This window comes from Helicoverpa zea, chromosome 23, assembly GCF_022581195.2.
Source record: "Helicoverpa zea isolate HzStark_Cry1AcR chromosome 23, ilHelZeax1.1, whole genome shotgun sequence".
Lineage (NCBI taxonomy): Eukaryota > Metazoa > Arthropoda > Insecta > Lepidoptera > Noctuidae > Helicoverpa > Helicoverpa zea.
The window spans coordinates 7,333,565-7,354,738 of NC_061474.1; the positions used below are offsets into that span (position 1 = coordinate 7,333,565).

At 35.9% G+C, this 21,174-nt stretch overlaps 1 protein-coding gene across 2 annotated transcripts; it reads right to left on the minus strand.

Annotated features, from left to right (window-relative positions):
• Positions 1 to 14,155: 14,155 nt before the first annotated feature.
• LOC124642050 (cytochrome P450 4c21-like) lies at positions 14,156 to 18,408 on the minus strand. Of its 2 annotated transcripts, XM_047180346.1 has the most exons (11): positions 18,270 to 18,408; positions 17,450 to 17,572; positions 17,057 to 17,146; positions 16,804 to 16,914; positions 16,234 to 16,419; positions 15,863 to 16,056; positions 15,548 to 15,617; positions 15,234 to 15,423; positions 14,990 to 15,141; positions 14,732 to 14,911; positions 14,156 to 14,573 (listed from the first exon to the last, which is right to left on the minus strand). In XM_047180346.1, exons 1-11 carry the CDS (start codon positions 18,385 to 18,387, stop codon positions 14,419 to 14,421), a joined length of 1,569 nt encoding a protein of 522 aa, XP_047036302.1. In that variant the 5' UTR covers positions 18,388 to 18,408; the 3' UTR covers positions 14,156 to 14,418. The 2 variants fall into 2 exon arrangements, with proteins under 2 accessions (XP_047036302.1, XP_047036303.1); XM_047180347.1 differs by lacking the exon at positions 16,804 to 16,914.
• Between the last annotated feature and the right edge of the window lie 2,766 nt (positions 18,409 to 21,174).

The window sequence follows — 21,174 nt, forward strand, 5'->3', positions numbered from 1 at the left end:
TCTTCACTATACGTGTAAGCTAACACTGATAGGACTAATAGTTTGAACATATTTTTCGAGTAATTTGTCAGATTACCTATTAATATCTCTTATTCCGCGAACGATTAGAATCTGAGAAAAGTAGGCACGAGAAAGAAATACATTTTATTTAATTTACAACTTCTTGTTAGGTATTGATATTTATCGTGTATGGAAACTTTAAAATGTTTCATAACATTCGTCGGTAATTAATATTCATGTTAGGACATCCGCGCCTGAGTTTTGTGACATGTTTTTAGTGTCAAAAAGTAACCTTGACAAACTAGTTCTTTCGAAAAGTACCTAAATATTCTAATTTAATAGTCTAATGCCATCAATGCCATCCTAGTTAATTTTTATATCTACACTAAAAAGCGACCTAATGGTTTGAATTCACTACTAAATTCAATTACAGTGGACATCAGTCAGAAGTATAGTTCGGCCATTCAGAGAATGCGTTCCTGACACGTCGCGATTGAACTGACGACGTAATAACATTCATTGATTATTGATATAATAATGTTGTTTTAATGCTCCTCAATTGTTAAAACGGTAAACAACCAGCAAAAATATTTTTATCGTAACTGCAACGCCATTGCAAAGTTACGTCGTCAGTTCAATCGCGACGTGTCAGGAACGCATTCTCTGAATGGCCGAACTATAGTACGTATAACTTCAGGTGTTCCGCAAGGCTCGATTTTGGGACCGCTACTATTCATTCTTTACATAAATGACATAGACAAGTGTTTTAAACATACAAATTTTCTGGTATACGCTGATGACCTTAAAATTTATAGATCTATACAGACCTTAGAGGATTGTCAGCTGTTCCAGCAAGATCTAAACAGACTCTCTGAGTATTGTCAGAATAATAAACTGCACTTAAGTCTCCCTAAATGTAATTGTATTAATTTCACAAAAAATAAAGTGATTGTTAACTTTAAATATTCATTACAGAACACAATACTCAGGAAATTATCCGCTGTGCGAGATCTCGGTGTGCTGATTGATGACAAGTTATCTCTAAACCAGCATGTTGAGAAAATAGTTAAAAATGCCTTTAAAATGTATGGCTTTGTTATGAGATCGTCCACTGCATTTAAACGAACCTCTACTTATCTTTGTTTGTATAAGACGCTAGTCCGGTCACAACTGGAATACGCCGTGCCTGTCTGGAACCCGTTTTACCAAAAATATAAAGATGAAATTGAAAGAGTACAGCGTAAATTTCTACGTGCTATGCATTACAGGTGCCACAAAGTATATTTATCCTATTCAGTGCTGCTTGATAAATATAAACTGAACACCCTGGAAGATAGACGTAAATACCTAGATGCATCTGTATTGTATGGTATCGTCCGTGGTAGCTTTGATAGCATAGATCTCATAAGTAAACTCTGTTATGCGGTCCCACGCACGGTTAATAAACGCAGTGTCCGTGCTGGTACTTTATTTGCTGTGAATTCTTGCCGAACTAATGCTGGTCTGCGCTGTCCTATCCGTCGTATGGTGGAATCTTACAACTGTAACTTTGTTGACATAGATATTTTTGTATGCTCTAAATCTAAATTCAAGTACGATGTATTAAAAATTATAAACAAAAATAAATAAAATAATAACTGGAATGTATACTAATAGGTAAATTTATCTAATTTAACATACTCATTTAATTTAATATCTGTGTTAATCACTCATTTTGTTACTTTAAGCTGTTGTTGTTGTTATAAATTAAAGCAACATGCTATATTTATTTATTAATTGTTACTTGCATGATATTTATTTTTTCTTTTCTCATATTTATTGTACTGTTAATTTTAATTCTACTTTAATTTTATTGTATTGCCTTTCTAGCGGCACCCATTATTACAATATCTTTGCTAATATGTGGATAATGTAGTTGGCTGCAATATTGTTTAATTATAAGTAATTATTTTTGTAACATTTATATTGTAGCTGTTTATTGTCCCATGATGAATAAAATAAAAAATAAAATAAAATTTAAATCAACGAACAAATGCAAAGTATTCAAAACAGAATGAAAACAATGAGCGATTTTCTTTTTTTTTTATTTTCCTAGCTGATGACTGGATGGCGCTGACGCACGTACGTGAATGCAAGATACGGAACGTTATATCAGTCATATAATTTTCAGGTCGTATTAAAACATTTTCGTCGTCAACAATTAGAAAATAGGGGATAAAAGAAGAAAAGAAGACAGTCAAATTATTATCCGAATGTCCCGAGAGATTTTGAAAACAATTCTCAAAAAAGAAAGATAAAGATATATATTTATTTTGCAAATATGGGTACAAAGTAAATGGTGTTAAAAATAAACAAGTTCTGCCATATTTTGCCATTCGGCGTGCAAACATTTACAAATTGTTGACATTACAAACTAAGCAACTTTGCTAAGCAATTCAAAATCAAAATCAAAATCTTTTTATTTCACATAGGCCTTTGCAGGCACCTATGAAACGTCACATTAGTTGCACGGTTCCAAAAATTAAATTATACAAATAAGTAGCATTAAAAAACTAGATGAAACTCTAAACATAATATAATTAAATCAAAACAATGCTTAATATTAAACAATTAAATAGGTACTTAGACTGCTTAGCGACGAATTTAAAACCTCCCACTACGTCATTAACATAACACGCAAGTTAAAAATACTGAATCACTTTTAAAGATGTATTATCTTTTTTATTTCTCATTTATTTATTTTTAAACATATATTTTACATTATTAAATATTAAACATAAAAATAAAAACATTTAAAAATATAAAAAATAGGTTGCCACCGATATTGGGCACAGGGTCCAAGGTACCTTATCTTAATATTATTATATAGGGATTAGATACATACATAGTTCAACATTAGAATCTATATGACAGGGTGATAAAAGTCAGTTTGTGAATTTGCAGCAATGACCATAAAAATATGCCACTAACTGGTCATTGATGCAAAGAGGCTGGAAGCCAAACCCAACATTATGTAGTTGGGAAAAGGCTCGGGAGAAGTGTAATAGTTACTCTAGTATTATAATATTTCTGAGGATCTAAATCACACTTCATACTCTTTTCCTAAATTGTCAACCCAAAATAAAATAAGTGGTATAAAACTTTAAATAAAACTACTTTTACGGATTTTATCGCGTTATATTAATATTATTTAATCCCGACGTTTCGGATCCTTTACAGCATCCATGGTCACGGGCAGACTAAGGTGTTGGTCGTCTTGATACATTAGTTACAAACAGCTACCCTACATTTTGTTGATTATTATTGACAATCCGATTCACGCAAAACGAGCTCACTGTATCCATAGGTCGAGCAGTTGTAGGCTTGGATTTTGATTTAATAGTTTCTATGATGGGATTCCAAGCAGGTGGTATGCACCAGCCATCTTCTCTATTGAAATTTGGATGTTTTTTAATTTCAATAGCCTCGCGAATCATCCTAGGTAGGAATCGGTTAAATGTCTAATATTCGCGTAAGTGTGAGAAATCAATATGGTATAAAACTCTAGATTAAAATCGAGAAAAAGTACAAACTTCGAAACCCATCAAAAACCTATCTTGCATACATAAGCTGAAGTCAAAACTCGTATCCAACAAATTGCATTAGCCGACTACAAGAGACTCGGGGTGGTTTTTAAGAAATCGCTTTAACTCAACAGCGAAATATCAATTTAACTTATCTACTCTGAAAAGAAAAACTTTCCAGTAGTCGTCGTCAACTCGGTTTTCGATTACTTGTAAGGATGCCACTATTATATTTTTACTAACGGAGTAATTTTGAATCGTAATGTAAAACTAAATTAGGGTAATAGGGTGTATTTATTCAAAAGTATGTATTTTTGTGGGAAAAAGGAGAAAATTCAGCTAAGCTTTTGAACAATCCAAGGAATGCTGAATGCATGCATGATGTTTAGAATACCGAGCTCTAGTCACTTTATTGGAAACTGATATTTTTCGAATTTATATCTCGCCTTTAAATAAATATTGGCCGTAAAATCAGCGGACAAAGATGATTAATCACTGAGAAAAAAACGTTTGACTTTTAAAACGGGCCGTATAGACCGGTCCGTATAAACGGTGTGTTAAGACTATTTTATTTTATATAAAGCACATCTTCCACTCTTTATAATAATTGACAACCCTACAAACTTCACAAACCGGATTTCCTGAGCCTTAACTTGGCTGAATTAACACCCCGTAGGTATATTTGCTGACGACACATTTATTTTTACTCTTGTAATAGGCACCTAACTAAGTTCCCCAAACAAAGCAATCTAAAGGTAAAGGATATTGAAAGGACTTTTCAAACAAAAACATATTGAACAAATTGACTACTGCTTAAAACTAATGATTCAAATGATAAAGTAGGGGAAGGTGGGGGGACACCGGACACATAAGGAAAAAACACAATAAATAAATCACTATTTGCTTTATTGAGGTGATCAATGTAATTAATGTTTATGTATATAGTTGGCATAAGTTTGCCATAACAATATTTGTGTTCAGTCTTAGTAACTACAAAATATTTAGATTTTTCATAAAAGTTATTAAACCGAATTCTCCCCAAATTTGTGGGTCAAACCGGATAGCCATTTCGTATTGATGGGGTGAAATACAAGCGAACTTTTATCTATATCTGTATTTTGATATTTAAACGGAGTTTTTAACTTAAAGTCATGTCAAGATTGTTTACCTTCCGTTAAATGAAATCAAATGGAAAGTCTAAGAAAGAAGGCTATTTTTTAAACAATTGCTGAAAATACTTATTTCCCACGTGCACGGGAAACAAGTAGAACCACGGTAAACATGCAATAAAATAAAACAGTAGACACTTATAGGTAGTACAAAAATTAAAAATCATATACAAAATCGTTTCACACGAGTTCAAATGCAGGAACTATCCACAACACAAGTTAGGCTTGCTATCTCTAAACTATTAATACCGACTCCTATTGTAAACATTTCAATGAAAAAGATATTCATCATGGCTCATAATAATCAATGCATTGTTCTATTAATTAATCCAGTAGACGGTGAGGGGCAATTAATTAGCAGTCTTTGTAACCACCTTCATTGCTCCTGAGTTATTTACGTGCATCTAAAGGCTTTACCAGAAGGAAGATTATGTTTTTTTACTATAAAACTGTTTATGCTATGTGGAAATACCGACAAATTAACGAAAATCAAACAGACTACAGCGTAAGTTAGTTTCCACTTAAGTGTGAATTATGATTTGATACTTTTTTATTAAAGTCGAAAACTTTTGAGCCTAAATCAAAGATTATCTGCACTTTCTAAGTTACTTACAGCATTTTTGGGGTTTTATTTGCTTGATGTTAACCAAACAACGAAACTTACTGATACAGTTAAAATAGTTTTATATTATTTTGATATTTTCCGAATTTAGCTCGTTTTACAAATAATTTTAAGATTTGTCCGAAAAATCTATGTAACACTTTTAAGAGTACATAAGGGTGTATATGGAGTAAGTACATTAGGGTGAATACAAGGTAAGTACATAAGGGAGTATATGAGGACCGTACATAAGGGAGTATATGGGGTATGTACATAAGGGAGTATATGAGGTCAATACATAAGGGAGTATATGGGGTAGTACATAAGGGAGTCTAGGGGGAGAGTACATAAGGAAGCATATGAGGACAGTACATAAGGGAGTATATGAGGATAGTACATAAGGGAGTAAATCGGGTAAGTAGGTACATAAGGGAGTCTATGGAGTAAGTACATCAGGGAGTATATGGGGTATGTATATAAGGGAGTCTGTGGGGAGAGTACATATGTTATTTTTTTAAGAAATTCATCAATATCTCAGCACCTCTTGAGGAGCAAGATTGACTAGTAATATGTACTATGTTAATCATATGCGAATTTTCAGTTACTCAATGTGTTCTAAGGTCGTTTGGTCTCCAGACTTGCCAAACCTCAATGATAAGACTGATGCTGGATGCTAATATGGTGGATGAATAACACAACACACGACAAGTCACTTTACCAGTTTTATTGGTTACAGTTGGATTTAAGAATTACAGCTATGTTGATGATTTATGGACATTCCACATTCTATTTGTCGTTGTCACTCGAAATGGAAAAGGATTTCTGACTAGTCGTCAAAATAATCATTTTTTGCCATGCCAAGACCTACGCAATGGTAATATAATCAACACTGTTAGACAGGGTACCTAGACGCCCATCGTCCTTTTCGGTTGCCTAAATGTTGATGTTTTGTGATAGTTAAGTAAATCAAATATTTGATCAGCTTTAAACAATATGCTTTTTTTGTGGAGCCCTGAGCTTACTAGTAAACATGAGTTCAGAGAAAGATTTTTTTAAATCGGTTCAGTAGTTTCAGAGCCTTATAAACTTAGCTTAGAAACAGAAAATCCTCCTTGTGGTACTAAGTTGAATTAGGCAAAGCCAGTGTTGCTACTAAATACATACAAAAAACTGTCACCACTAAACCAAACATGCACAAAACGCCTAAATAAATGTTCTACATCAATAAATAAAATGTCCTGCCTTCCAATATTAACATTATTAGCTTTCAATTGAATGTCGAACCTCACGTTCGAACCACAGAAGCGAAAAGCACTTATTGTGCCCTTGATTTTTATACCCTCAGCCACCCCAATGGGCTCATATAATTCTTTTATGACCTCCTAAATTTGCTCTTTTCATTCAATACCGAGATCTTTCCGGCTCTCCGCTGTATTGTCCGGAATTGTTCGTTAATTCTTTGCTATAAAATGTTCAAGTACTTGTACTTTTATACGCGGTTATATTTTATTACTAGCCGTTCCCGCGACTTCAGCCGTGTCTTGAGAGAATTGTTTACCACACCATGGATGAAAAGTACCATATAATATCTTTTCGCAGGATTCAACACTTTATGTGCCAAACATTTAAATCCGTACAGTAGATTTGATGTGACAGCGCCACAGACAGACAGATTTGTTTTTGAATGTATATGCATAGAATGGTTAATAAGTATGTTAAAAACATTTTATGATTAACTTAAAAATCTATATCTATATCTATATCTATACATATAATAAATCTGTAGAAAAGTAATTTTTGTACATTGAAGAAATTGACAAAAAAAAATAGCCAGTATTTTAAAGGATAACTAACAGAACCCATTTCCATCATTTTTGTCATTTTTGTCTGTTTGTCTGTTTGTCTGTTTATCTGTTTGTTTGTTCGCGATTCACGTAAAATCTACGAATTAAATGCAGACAATGCTTATATACAAAAATTCTACGTAACTTGGGGTATTACTTAGTTTTTGTTTCATCGAAATCGATTCACTCTATCAAAAGATATGATTAATTTTGTGAATTCAAGATGTAAAATATTACGACACGCAATCTATTTGTCAAAACTGTACATTTGAATGTTGTACTTATATTAGTTGATCGGCCTATTATTAATCGTTACACAGAAAATCACACCTTTATAAGTAACTTCGGAAGAAAAAAAAATGAAAATTTTGTTTAGCCAAGGTTAAAGTAGCTCCATCTGTGGTAAATAAAATACATCATCAATTTGTCAAAGGAGCGAGGTGGTAAATGACAATATTACCATACATTCTTTATAGAGGATTATTATTTCAACAGATGGAGTTAGTATTTTCCGTAATTGACCATATTTTAACACGAAGTGTAATTTTTCAATAGACATTTCAATAGTGTTTGTCAGTTTGCCGTACCACATCAAAATCCAACTATAATTATTACCTTGATGAAAGGAAAATTAATAGTTCTCGGCCAAATTTAAAACGCTGCCATCTAAATTATTTTTTTAACATTATGTCAAAAATGATGACTTTAGTGGAACAATTAATTATCATTTAAAGTTACAGATGGAGTTCATATCAGGATTTTTTCATAAACATAGTTTAGCTTATCTTCCACTAATGTGGTGGCCTTAAAACAAATTACTTTGAGTGAGTAGTATTAAGTAGACCTTCATTATTTTTTCTGATGCAAAATATGGAAACTTAATCCTAGAAGAAATGAGGATCTATCTCTCGCAAGCGCTGCTAAGCGTGAGGTAGGTAATGTAGGATTCTGTAGCTTTAAAAACAAGCCCAGATACAAAGTGCAGATAAGAAATGGGAGCTCTCTCTATTTAATACCATAAACACGTAAAATGCTTTATGCGTCTGAAAACGTACAAATTACGCGCCGCATACCAGAGACATGCTTACTTTCAACTTCTGATCGCAAATACACTGTTCACGATTACGAACAGTCTCAGTAAGACCCGAACCAAGTCTAAAAACCCTAAAAAACACCTTTTATATAAAACTACGTTTGATGTCATTTAATCACAAAGACAGAATTGTTTTCTGTTGCAAATCCTATCCAACTTTATCCTATCCTAATCCAGAATGCATTGCAGGTGTGCATTGCACAAAAACCAGTGATATCCTATTCGAGAAGTCAAAAGCGTTGACCTGCCAACGTCAGCTTCTGCGCTAAGCAAGTGTTCTGAATAGTACCATCAGAATTACATTCATCGTTGAATGAGGTGAATAAATTTTCAGAAACCACAATAACAGTAGGAGCCAAAGCGTATGATCGCTTCATAGAGCTCTGATTGGCCCCAGGTGACCAAGTCAGGTCTGATTTGTTTGTTCATCAGATCTTTGAAAGTGTTTCGGTGGATACTTACTGTCGTCCTGTTTACGTGTGACACAAAATATGGTATATAAACGTCCTCCGCAAGAGCGAAATTTTCCCGGTGTGCGGTAGTGACGCACAGTATACAACACTTATGTTTCTTTTGATTTGCTGGCTCCACCAAGAAATGACAAATTGCGAGCGTACATTCTGAAAATCTTGGCAAAACTGCAGGTTTCAAGTACGAACACATGAAATGGACTCTCACAGATACGTACATTTTGCCTATTCGTGAACTAATGCAAACATTTCGGTAGAGTCCCGGCTTAGGCCTCACCCGCATTAGGCGTGCGCGATCCTCGGGCGTGTGAGTAGCGCGGGCGCCGCGCGTGCGTCGCGAGCGCGTTGCGTAAGCGTCGCGTTTTGCTGCCCTGCGGCATTTGCAGCGCGCTCGCGGCGCGCACGCGACGCTCTCCTTGACGTTTAACTGCTAAGGCGTTTAGCGGGCGGCGGGGATAGCGGGCGAAGGGGTAAGAACGCAACTCGAGCGCCGCGTGCTCGCCGCGAGCGCGTCGCTTGCACTCTTCACACATGCCGCAGGGCAGCAAAACGCGACGTTCACGCAGCGCGCTCGCAACGCCCGCGCTACTCACACGCCCGAAGATCGCGCACGCATAATGTGGGGTCAGCCTTACCATAGTGAGTAAGTGAAACTATCCTACCCTATGCGCCTGCTGATGATGATGACTCATTTTATCATCCATCCAGCTATTCCCCAACTATGTTGGTGTTGGCTTCCAGTCACCGAATCTGTTTGAGTACCAATATTTTGCTTGGAGCGACTACCTATCTACCTATCTTCAATCCAGTCAACTACACAAGACGATATCCATGGTAAGACTGACAGACTTTCTGGCTTCTGATTAGTCACAGCAGCTGCAGAAAATGTACAAATGACAGCTTTGTCAGACTCAAAGCATGTATACATAGATTATAGCTGTTTCCTGTGAAAATTACTTACGCACCATACGTAATAATTTTCCAAATTGGCTGAACAACGTCACAAACTTTACTTCTTTTGTTTAGATAAATGGTCACATCCACAACACAACCTTGATCAATGAATCTATGCGACTGCTAAGTGCTAATCCTAATTATACCGTCACGTGAAAGAATGCACCTACGGGATAAGTAGTATTTTGACGATTCTATATTGCCCACGCAGACGAAGTTGCGGGCAACAGCTAGTATAAAAATATAACTACATAAAAATATTTCCGTCATCACGAGTAGGAAGAGAAAAATATTTTTTAAATCTCCTCAGAAATACTTGAAACCTGCCCCGGAAAATCAATTTTCATTTTCTCATAAAACAAAGCGATATCTTGGGTACTCAAAAAAAATACAAAAAAAGAAATGAAGCCTGAGCATGAAGATAATATGCAAATTTTTGTCCCCTGACAGACCATCGGCCTCTTCGTTTGCTTAGTACCCCTAACGCGAATTTTATCCATTTTTAGTAGGTCCCCTTGCCATCAATCATATAGTATGATATTCGTCTTTGGAGTTTCGATGTACTGGAAGGGACATTTACAGCATCAAAGTATTTCAGATCAGTATTTTTGACTCCTTCGTAGTTCTTTGCGTACAAAGCGCAGATACTATAATTAACTTTGAAAAAAAAAATACTTATACCAATTCTTCGTCTCATTAAAAGTGCAGATAGTTAAGACATCGAATATTCCAAAAAACAAAACAAACGTTATACAGCACCTGAATGCAACTACATGAAGTATTGTCCACTCATATTTCAGAATAGCAACGTAACCAGAATTGAAAACTTCACTTGCATTGTATTTCATCTCATGCTTTCACACGACGTACGCGGCGTCAAAGAAAGTGCCCGCATTGTGCCGATGCTAGCAGTTTCCACCTACATTTTATATAAAATTCGACGTGAAATACATATTGTCCTTTTTACAAAAAGAGACAAACAAGAGCATGGGAAAATCTTAATAAAGTTCAGGGAAAATGTTGAATGTAGACGCAAACGCAGCTCAATTTTTTATGGAAGACTTGAGACTGAGTCTGAAGACTCGAGTCGATGGAGTGACCATCTATGGTGATCCATCATCTTTTTTATGATTAACTTGATGACTTGATGGAAGAAGTCAAATAGACAGTTACTCCATGAAAATCACTGGCACTCAGCTGCATAATTTAATTAAATTGATGTAGGTCGTAGGCCGACCCCAATTTAAATAATTCTATACTATAAAATATTATAATGCTGAAGAGCTTGTTCATTTGCTAGAACGCGCTGATCTCTGGAAGAACTGGACCGATCAGAGTATATTTTTTTAAATATGCCAAATATGTCAAGGGAAACCATAAGCTACTTTTAATCTGCGCGGATTTGGTTCCATAGGACACAAGCAGTAGTAAAAATAACTTGAAAATGCGCTATCTAGAAAAGGACGTAGCTCTCTATAGGATCGACCGATCAATCACCAGCAGATACCGTTAAACACGGTGCGATCGTGGTTAGCTGTATTTACGTCAGCGCCAAACAAGTCGGTTCTGAAGTAATTTGCGTTGAGGAAGGACCTAAAATATTTCTTTATATTTTAATTGAATTTATTACAAAAAAATCGTAGGTACTTTGCCGTATTTAAGGCTTCAATATTGATCCATACACTAGACAATTTATCATAGCAATCAAGCCGCTAGCTACTGTGACCTCCTGGGTCTTTAATTGGGTGCATTCACTCCTGAACGAATTATCATAGCAAATATTAAATCATCTCATTTTTGCGTAGTGAAGTTCATTCTACTGTACAATGTCGTACTGTAAATTTTTGTTGTTGTACTGTAGTTCTCAGCACACGGTGAGGTACCGTGAGCATTTTTTAATACTAAACGCATAGAATAGGATATGTAACACAGTCATCCATGTACATTTTGTACTCCCATCAAGTCCATACGATCCGATGCAAAGGGACTTCGAATATTTAAGGAAATAAGCGTTTCGTATCGTATCGTATCGTATCGTTCCTTCTGTGTATCCCATGTGGTAGCGTCAACTTTCCTGACTTTCTTCTCTATGAGAGCACCCTTTGCCCGTATATGTAAAACTATTGCTGGTTTTATAAAGTGGTCTTTACCTTTTGTTGTAACGAGACCCTTTCCATAAACGTTATCAGCATATTTGTAAACACATGGTTTCTCTAAACAGTTATTTGCTACTGTTAGACAATCGTCAGGATCGGTTAATACTGAAACAATACAACAGGTCGGTTTTAGAAAAATTCAAAAAATAAGTTCAAACTAAAAAATAGAATTTTATATTTATAAATTATGTTTTTTTTTCCTCAGCCGTTTTTGTTTCATATTGTCTCCCATTAACTGATACCCGTGTAATATGAGTGGCAGACATCCAGGGTACATCGGCGGTGACTTCACACTGCGTGGTTTCAACCAGGACCATATCGCCAACGCAATGCGTGACACTGTCAAAAATATTGATTAAATTGTAAGTATAGAGAATGTTTGAATAATCGGAAGGGCTCCTTAAAGCCAACAATTAATAAATATCTTACAAGATGGGTCAGATGCCAATTTCCCAAAGTACACTGGAGATGATGGAGACCTCGGCTTCACTAGTCTCCATACAGCGAACACCACACAACAAGCTACGATCAGGACTCCCAACACCATGTCTGAACACGAAGGTAATATTTATGAAAATTAAATAGCCAGTACAATATTTATATTCCTAGTATGATTACTTGGACATCAATCAAGAATAAAAAAGGTATAGGACCTTTTTTGGGGTTCCATGCCCATTGCGAGGAGTAACACAGGTCTATTACTATTACTAAGACTAAGCTGTTCGTATGTCATCAAGAATCATCTCTTGAGCCCTGTCCCAACTACATATGTCGGGGTCGGCGTCCAGTCTCACCCGATGCAGCTAAGTACCAGTGTTTTACACGGAGCGACTGGCTATCTGACCACCTCAAGACAGTTACTCGCGCAGAGTCAGACTTACTGGCTTCTGACTACCCGTAACGACGGCCGAGGATATTAAATACAGCCGGGACCTACAGTTTAACGTGCCCTCCGAAACAATCATTGGTGTCATACAAACTGACCTGGAATCGAACCCGCAGTCATACTTGAGAGGTTGGTTCTTTACCCATAAGGCCACATCTATCACCAAGAATCAAAATTGTTTAGTGTTAGACAAATGAAACTTTTACAGACGATGTATTTCTGTTGTCGCTATAACAACAAATACTGAATACTACAGAAAGATAGGGATGTTAGAGGCCCATACAATAGAGATGATTTTTGGCCGTTTTACAGAGGATGGTACGAAACCCTTTGTGCGCGAGTCTGACTCGCACTTGGCCGGTTTTTGTGTAATGACACATAAGGGCGTTTCGTCTTCTTACCTGATTTTTAGACCTTTTTACCTCTACATCTATAAAAATATAATTTGTTGTTATAATAGAACATAATCTTGAAGGAGTATTTTTTTTGGGTTTTAGATTAAGCAGAAATAAATAATTCTATTATTCTTATTTTTTATGGTTTTGTAGTAAACTAGGAATCCTTATAGTTTCGTCTTGTCTGTCTGTCGGTCCGTCCGTCCGCGTTTAATCTTAGTGACTGTTCGCACTAGCAAGCTGACATTTGGTAGCAATTTTCTGTCCTGAGGATGGGTGACCATCTATTTCATAACGATGTTTTCCGAGTTTTTCAAAATAAACAAGTTGATGCCATAGTGGCAGGTGACTCTCTCCCATATCCCATAGTCTGATTGAACGGCAATCCAACACGACCGAACAGAGATCAGGTGCAGGACCAACATTGACGTGCTCTCCGATGCACGGGTGTATCAATCGCCAACTTCCTACACAAAGATCCTGGGCTGCTTTGTGAATGTTTCTAAAACCCACAAAGCCATTACAGTCGAATCCGAAACCTCGAAGTGTGTGCGCGTCGTACAAATTATTTTTCTTGTAATTACTTCATTTATTTCGAAAACCAGTAACGATACGTAACATTAGGAACAATAAAACATTTTAGTGAGACTAATAATAGATTTGACCTTTTTATCTTAGTCCATGTTATAAATGTAGATAGGTATCATGTGAACGAACTTTAAATAACACGTAAAAATAAAATACTTTGTGGTTTCTAATTTGAAACGAAGGTCAAATACACTCTTCGCTATGAAAAAGTATTATAGAATAAACTATAATTAATACAAAATGAATCAAGCATGACAAATGGTTATAGCTTGGTATTAATGGTTACTATTTATCATCGTCTCCTAATTTGACTGGTTTTTTGTCCTCTCTACTGGATTTCTTGATGACATCTATATTCGCCGTATAATTTAAAACGTATGGCAAGAAAGAGATAGGTAAGATAAATAGGGGTTCAAGATAAATAAAGGTAAACGAATTTTCATCACAACGTATCTTTAAAGCAACATAGTTATTTATTGGAATATATAATTCTACATTACACAAGGACATCCTCTTATAAAGTGTCTACGTAGGCTAAATGAATTTATTTGTCGTATTCACTATTCAGAGATATTTTGCAGCCTCTATACTTTGATACAAAGACCTTAAAATTGAATCCCTGATCAAATTATCATTGCAATGTCCATGTCTTCTAATTGCGTGTAAAAGTTCATTCTAGTATGTTTTTATTTTTTCATCCTACACCCTTGACTCTAAACTTATGAAATGGCCAGCCACTGGTTTTAAGAGGACATCACATCCTGTCTCCAACTTCTCAATATCACTGAAGACACGAAAATGTCGTAATATATACGACAGAGTCGTTTTGATCGCCATTACGCCGTATAATCTGCCTGTAAAGAAAGGTAAATATAACTCACTCACTAACTAGCATGTGTTCAGAAGATGCAATAATTTGGTATGGGTGGATGTTTCAAATAAAATAAAAATATTTTGATAAAATACAGCCTAAATTACGTGTAAAAATAAAAATTGAAAAAGAAATAGTTACCGATGCAGTTGCGTCTGCCCAAACTAAAAGCAGCGAAAAAGTTAGGATTTTTGGGCAACCGTGCCGGGTCCAACCACCGTTCCGGTATGAACTGATCCTTGTCCGGCCCCCACATCGCATGACGATGAAGACCGTACACTGATATTATATACGTAGAATTGGCTGGTAGGGTATAGTTCTCTGAAAATTGAAAATACAAAATCAGCTTGTATATCATTCCTAATACATAACAATTTCAGTTTCATAAACACAACTTACTCAGCTTGACATCAGTATTAGAAGTCCGAGCGAATCTCGGAGCCGGGGAATATAACCTCAAAGTCTCTTTGATCACTGCTTCCATATACACGAGCTTTGGCAGATCATGTTTGTTTATATCCCTTTCTTCATCATCCAGCACCTTTTGTAGCCTGTCGAAAATATAAGCTGGTAATAATGTAAATTATGAGGATTTCACTTCTGGATATTCTTAGTAATGAGAATGCATGCTTATCACGCTTACTCTTGATACATTTTTTCCTGTACATCAGGATGTGATCCAATCACTACCAAAATGAACGTTACGGCAGTTGCGGTAGTATCGTAAGCAGCTCCTACTATGGTGTCTAAATGTTCCCTGATATCATCATCGGTGAAGGCATTTTGTTTATCAGCCAGGTCTAGCATTCGATCCAATAAAGGCACAAAGTCTTCTGTAACATCATCATAATTTGGTCAATGTTAGTTCTCAACACACATTTTACTCATCTAGTGAGATTTGATGTAGGAGACAGTTCTTACTGCATTGTGAGGGGGATTTTAAATAATCGAATTTACCTGTAGCTGAATCCCCCACTTTATCGAACTGTTTAGCAGCTTTCAATTGAGATTTTCGATTATTTATCACCTGTAAAATGGGATGTTTCTTAAGTTAGACACACTATGGGCTTAATTGTGTTTAGAGTCATTCGTTTTGTAAAAGGCTATGATTGGAGTATAATTTTCCAAAAAACGACGTAGTCTCACACCCAAGAGATTTGAATGCCATTACCTATAAGGGAAAAAAATCCAAAGTGATAAAACCAAAATAATAAACAAGTTTAAGATTCACAACAATATTACCTATTTACAAAATACTAGGTACATAATTACCGATTCCGTTATGTCTTTCATGATTTTAGCCAGTTTATCACTTTCTCTGCTGGACTTCGTCATTTTGTAGATGAAGGATAAATGTAACCAGATATTCTGCATCCTTTCTAATATTAGCGTCAATATTTTTTCAGTAGCATGAGAGTAAGTTGTAAGCGTCTCACTGTTTTCAACTTTTGTTCCAAATGCTGTTCCTGTTAAAATTATTTTCTGTTAATATTTTAAGTCAGGCAATCACTGGCTGGGTGATCTCAAATTTTTCTTTTCCATCAACTCTTGAAATTGGACCGTGAATATTTGAATGTTTTCGCATTCCGATTCTTGTGAACCAAACCCAAATTCTAGATTCTGATTTTAGATATAGTACTCACGGTAAGCAGATTTCAATTCATTGGTGATCAAGTATGGCCGAATGTCAAAAGGTCCCTTCCCTGCTTCTGAGGCGAGTGAAGACACTAGTAGCTTCGCCTGTCTGTTGAATTCTCCGACAAATGACTGCAGCACATTCAGATTGAACGCTGGGTTCAGTAGCTTACGATGAATTTTCCACCTATTGACTAAAACGTGATAAAGTTGGTGTCGATTTTTAGTTTGATTTGGTTGCTGGAGAATTTGTTGCGCCATTTCTTCTTCCCAGCAAAAAAACATAGGAAGTGGCGAATGGAGGGCGTTTTGGTGGCTGTATTTTTTTTTATGTTTCTGTTCATTTGCAGTTAATTTTGAACAAATGATTTCGAAAAGTGTCATTTATAGAGACAGGTTTTTGAACGTCATTCTCATAAAATGAAAAAGCTTTAGTCAGTATTACCTCCGAATTGCACTTAAGAGTTTCATCGAAATCGATCCAGGAGTCATTGCGAAAGAGGAACAATCATCTTTATATCCATGCATACAAACAAACTTTGTCGTCAATAACATAAGTAAGAATTAGGATTAATTACCCTCTGCTGTTACAAGGCCCCTGCCATAAACGTTATGGCCAAAACCGTAGATGTATGGTTTATCTAAACAGTTATTTGCTACTGTTAGACTATCATCTGGATCTGTTAATACTGAAACAATATAAGAAATATGAATGGTGATGATGTTTAATTCAAGTGGGTCTTTATAAGCTCAATTTAAGTCAAGTCCTGATGTTATAATCTTGTTATAGTTCATTAAAATAACAACGATAACAAATAGTTGAAAACTTACTGAACATTGAATGAGTTCCAACTCGTACTTCAATAAGATCATTGTTCTGCAAACAGAAGTCGTAAAATTCTTTTTCGCGCTTCCACAAATCTGAAAGAAAAATATTTCACTTTTCGTTCACTCTAGTATATTAAATGTCTTTGGTTCGTTTGGTTGGCTTCGATTCCACGAAAAAGTGCAAATCCCTTTAATTTTGGGCATTTTAGGTGACCTAAAAAAGCTTGGAAGACAAGTACAGTCAAGGGAACTCCTCATCAGTTTGTAGCAGTTACCTAGTGTCAAGGCTCATTAATTTGTATTGTTTGGAACTTTACTCTATTTTCATAGTATGACGATGCACAAGAATTAATTGATGAATTAATGAAAGAAAAGAAAACATTGAAAGTAGCTTACGTTTATCGTCTCCTATTAACTGATACCCGTGTCCTATTAGTGGCAGACATCCAGGGTACATCGTCGGTGACTTCACACTGCGTGGTTTCAACCAGGACCATATCGCCGACGTAATGCATGACACTGTCAAAAAAATTATATCTTTGTTTGTCTCTGATCTATTTCATCCAGGTTCCAGGAAAAGTGGAGTTTTATAGGTGTACATAATTAAATTGCAAGTTAAAAATAAAACATTATAGTACGTGCCAATAGTCATCTCTACTTAAGACATTATGTTAATGATGTTACTACAAAAAAGTTAAACAGGCTTTCGCACGTTTTCAAAGAGAATTCCCCACATCTTAAACATGTGACGGATATCTATACTAACAACAGAAAGACCCTTTTCATAAATTTACGAAGAGAAAATCACTTTATTTTGTATCCTGAAAGTTTCATTTTATGCTTGTTATTTCTTTGCCATCAAATAAGCAAAGCGATGCAAGAGATTGCATCTCTTTTCCCACCCGTCGCGGTGGACCCCACGAGCACCCTTTGTCGAGAGATGACTGCCGGCCACCACAGGGCCAAATGTGGGGTGTGTAGGGTCTGTGGGTGTGAATCGTCGGCGCGCGTTGTTCCACGCGCTACTCAAAGAGTGCCAAGGCAGCTTTTTTCGAAAGAGTAGCCTTGGTACACCGACGGCGTCAAAAGGAACAAGGTTTTAGTCAGTAAGAGTCGAATCCTCCTTCATGCTACACTCACAGAGGAGGGGACTCATTTGATGACTCACCACCAAAAAAGATCAACAAATTATAAAGTGAATGCTTTAATGCCTTACGAGATGAGTCAGCCCCCAATTTCTCAGGGTCCACGGTAGGAGATGGAGACCTCGGCTTCACCAGTCTCCACACAGCGAACAACACACAACAAGCTACGATCAGGACTCCCAACACCATGTCTGAACACAGTTACTATATCTATGTAAATTAGTATAACCAGTTCATTCTTTATATACCTATCATGAACTTTTTAAGGTTCCGTACCCATTGCAAAGGCCGGACCCTGTTACTAAGACTTCGCTGTCCGTCTATCACCCAGAACCGAAATTGTGATCATCGTCTTCTTCACAGCCGAGAGACGTCCACTGATGAACAAAGGTCTCCCCGAAGCTTGGGAGGCTTAGCCCATACTCACCTTACTGGGTCTGTATTATTATAATCTATCTGTGATTAAAATAAAAATAATTTAGGGGCCTCTTACAACAAATGTGATTTCTGGTCGTTTTACAGAGAAATGTACGGAACCATTTGTGTCAAGTCCGACTCGCCATTGACCAGTTCTTTTTTACCTGACCTACGTTTTTGACCTGCGTTATAGAGACAATATAATTTTATTTCATCTATACAACATTGTTGGTTATTATACCTAATCTTGAAGAGGTACAGGCATCGTTTCGTCAATCACTCAAAATACCATTCGATATTCTATGTAGATAGTTACACCTTGTTACTGCATCAGGTTAAACCTAGACAGGTTTTGGCTAAAGATAGAGCGACTCGTTTTGGTTTTGGTTTTCGTCTGAAACCCGAAATAATAATTCTTAAATATTTAATTTGTTTTGGCAAAACTAGTTGGCTATTCAATTAAAGTCTGTGAATAGCTAGTAGGTATTAACATTGATTTGTATTCGGCTAATGTAAATTATTTACAAGGATGTCCTTGTAAATAATTAATAGATTTTTTGTGGGACTATCTGACAAGGATTTTATAACGGTTGTTTAGCACTTTTTCTATTGGTCACCAATTATATTATCAGACGTGAGCGGGCAGCCTTAACCGCAGCTAGTCCATCGCTAAATATTAACAACTAAACCGATGAACACACAGGCCTTTCACAATGCAAAATAACTTAATATTAAATGGAGATCAATAAATTAATTTATATAAAAAAACACTATCCCAACATAAAACTGGTCGTAAGGAACCATTCCATTCTCATTATATAACTACTGTTTTCTATGATCATGACCTCATACATTGTTAGATAATAATTTACGGCGGAGTGACGTTATAATAACAAGTAGTAACACAATTATATATAACTCGTTTACTGTCTTGTTTTTTACAATAAAAAAATTACAAAAGAATTTCAGCACTATACTCAATACTCAATACTCAATACGTTTATTGCACTCCATATGTTTCGCACTATCTATGATGAAAGATACCATTCACATTTTTTTGTTGAGGTTAGATAGCAGCCATACAAGTCAATCAATCACTAAGTTAAGCAACGCTTGGTGCATCAGAAAGTGGATGGGTGACCACATTGACGTCATGACGAGTTTCTCCCTGTCTCATAGAGCAAGATAAATAGGTAGCTCCCCTCTGTCATATGAACATCTTTAGCAGTTATTCCTGGTAGTCAGAAGCCGGAAAGTCTGACAAACGGTCTTACCAAGGGTATCGAGTTGCCCAGGTAGGTTACTAGGGTTAGGAGGTCAGATGTGCAGTTGCTTCATGTTAAACAATGTTATCATCATATCAGCCGGATCCAGTTACACAGGAAGCCAACCCCAGCATAATGAAGAAATAGCGGAGGACAGGAAAGGTGATCAAATAAATAGGATTTTATTTGATAATTCTAGTTTTTCCAGCAACATACCTACGGACTATATTTTATAATAGACTCATAGATTCATATAGGGAAATAAAACAAGAAAGATGGAAGAAGAATTGGATAATTTAATGATGAAGTGATCACAGAATTATTGGTTTCCCGGAAAACTGGTCTCGAATGCTCGCACGTAATTGGTCAGCTACTTTGCGAAACTCCGCCCATATCAACAGACAAAAACAATAAATGCTGTCAAAATATTTTCTTATCTTATTTTTCTTGACTTAATATTTAAAGTACCATTTAGCATCAATATTTGCAATATTTATAAACTAGCAGCCTGCCCCGGCTTCGCGCGGGATAACAGTGTTTCCCCACTATTTAATGTATGTTACTATACATATAAACCTTCCTCTTTAATCACTCTATCTATTTAAAGAAAAACCGCATGTAAATCGGTTGCGTAGTTTTGAAGATTTAAGCCTACAAAGGGATATAAAATAAATTAAAAATAAATACCAAATTGTGTCAACTGATATAATATATGTACTTTGTCGTCGAGTTTTATTCAGTTGTCATTATATGAGGATACTTACATTTAGTTTTTGTATGTCTTTGAATTAAAATGCCCTGCTTGCCGGGGCTGCGAGATTATTCGAAGGAGTACCGCGTCCCTGGTACCTACATAAAGGGCTTAAGAAGGAACATGATGGGTTTTAGTCAGTAAGAGTCCGGTTTACCCATGGAAAAAAAAATGTCCTGACATAGGGCCCATATTACCTACACATAAACGTCCGTTTTTGTAAAACAACTTTACGTAGGTCATTGAACTTGGAAATTCATAGTAAACAGATATTTTACGAAAACTGATGTTATATTGTCAACACAACAGCAGGGAACCCAACAATTTAACGTGCTAAGAAAGGCAAACGGCAGATTTCGAACCGCATATTTTTTTTGTTGTTCAGTTATAGAATTTATACCAATTATTGAAGCTACTAAACCATTTATTTTCATGTTAGTGTTGTATTTTTAGAACTCCGGATTAATTAATTATACCAATTAAAAGATTCAAGTAATTCGAGGCTCGAAATGATAAATAATTATTCAAAAATAGAAATAACAG

Coding starts and splice junctions, on each gene's coding strand:
- LOC124642050 (XM_047180346.1), bottom strand. CDS start 18,387: ATGGTGTTGGGAGTCCTGATCGTAGCTTGTTGTGTGTTGTTCGCTGTG. Junction 17,573..18,269: donor ATTGGGGGCTGACTCATCTC/GTAAGGCATTAA, acceptor TTTTTTTGACAG/TGTCATGCATTACGTCGGCG. Junction 15,142..15,233: donor CAGGAAAAAATGTATCAAGA/GTAAGCGTGATA, acceptor TATTTTCGACAG/GCTACAAAAGGTGCTGGATG.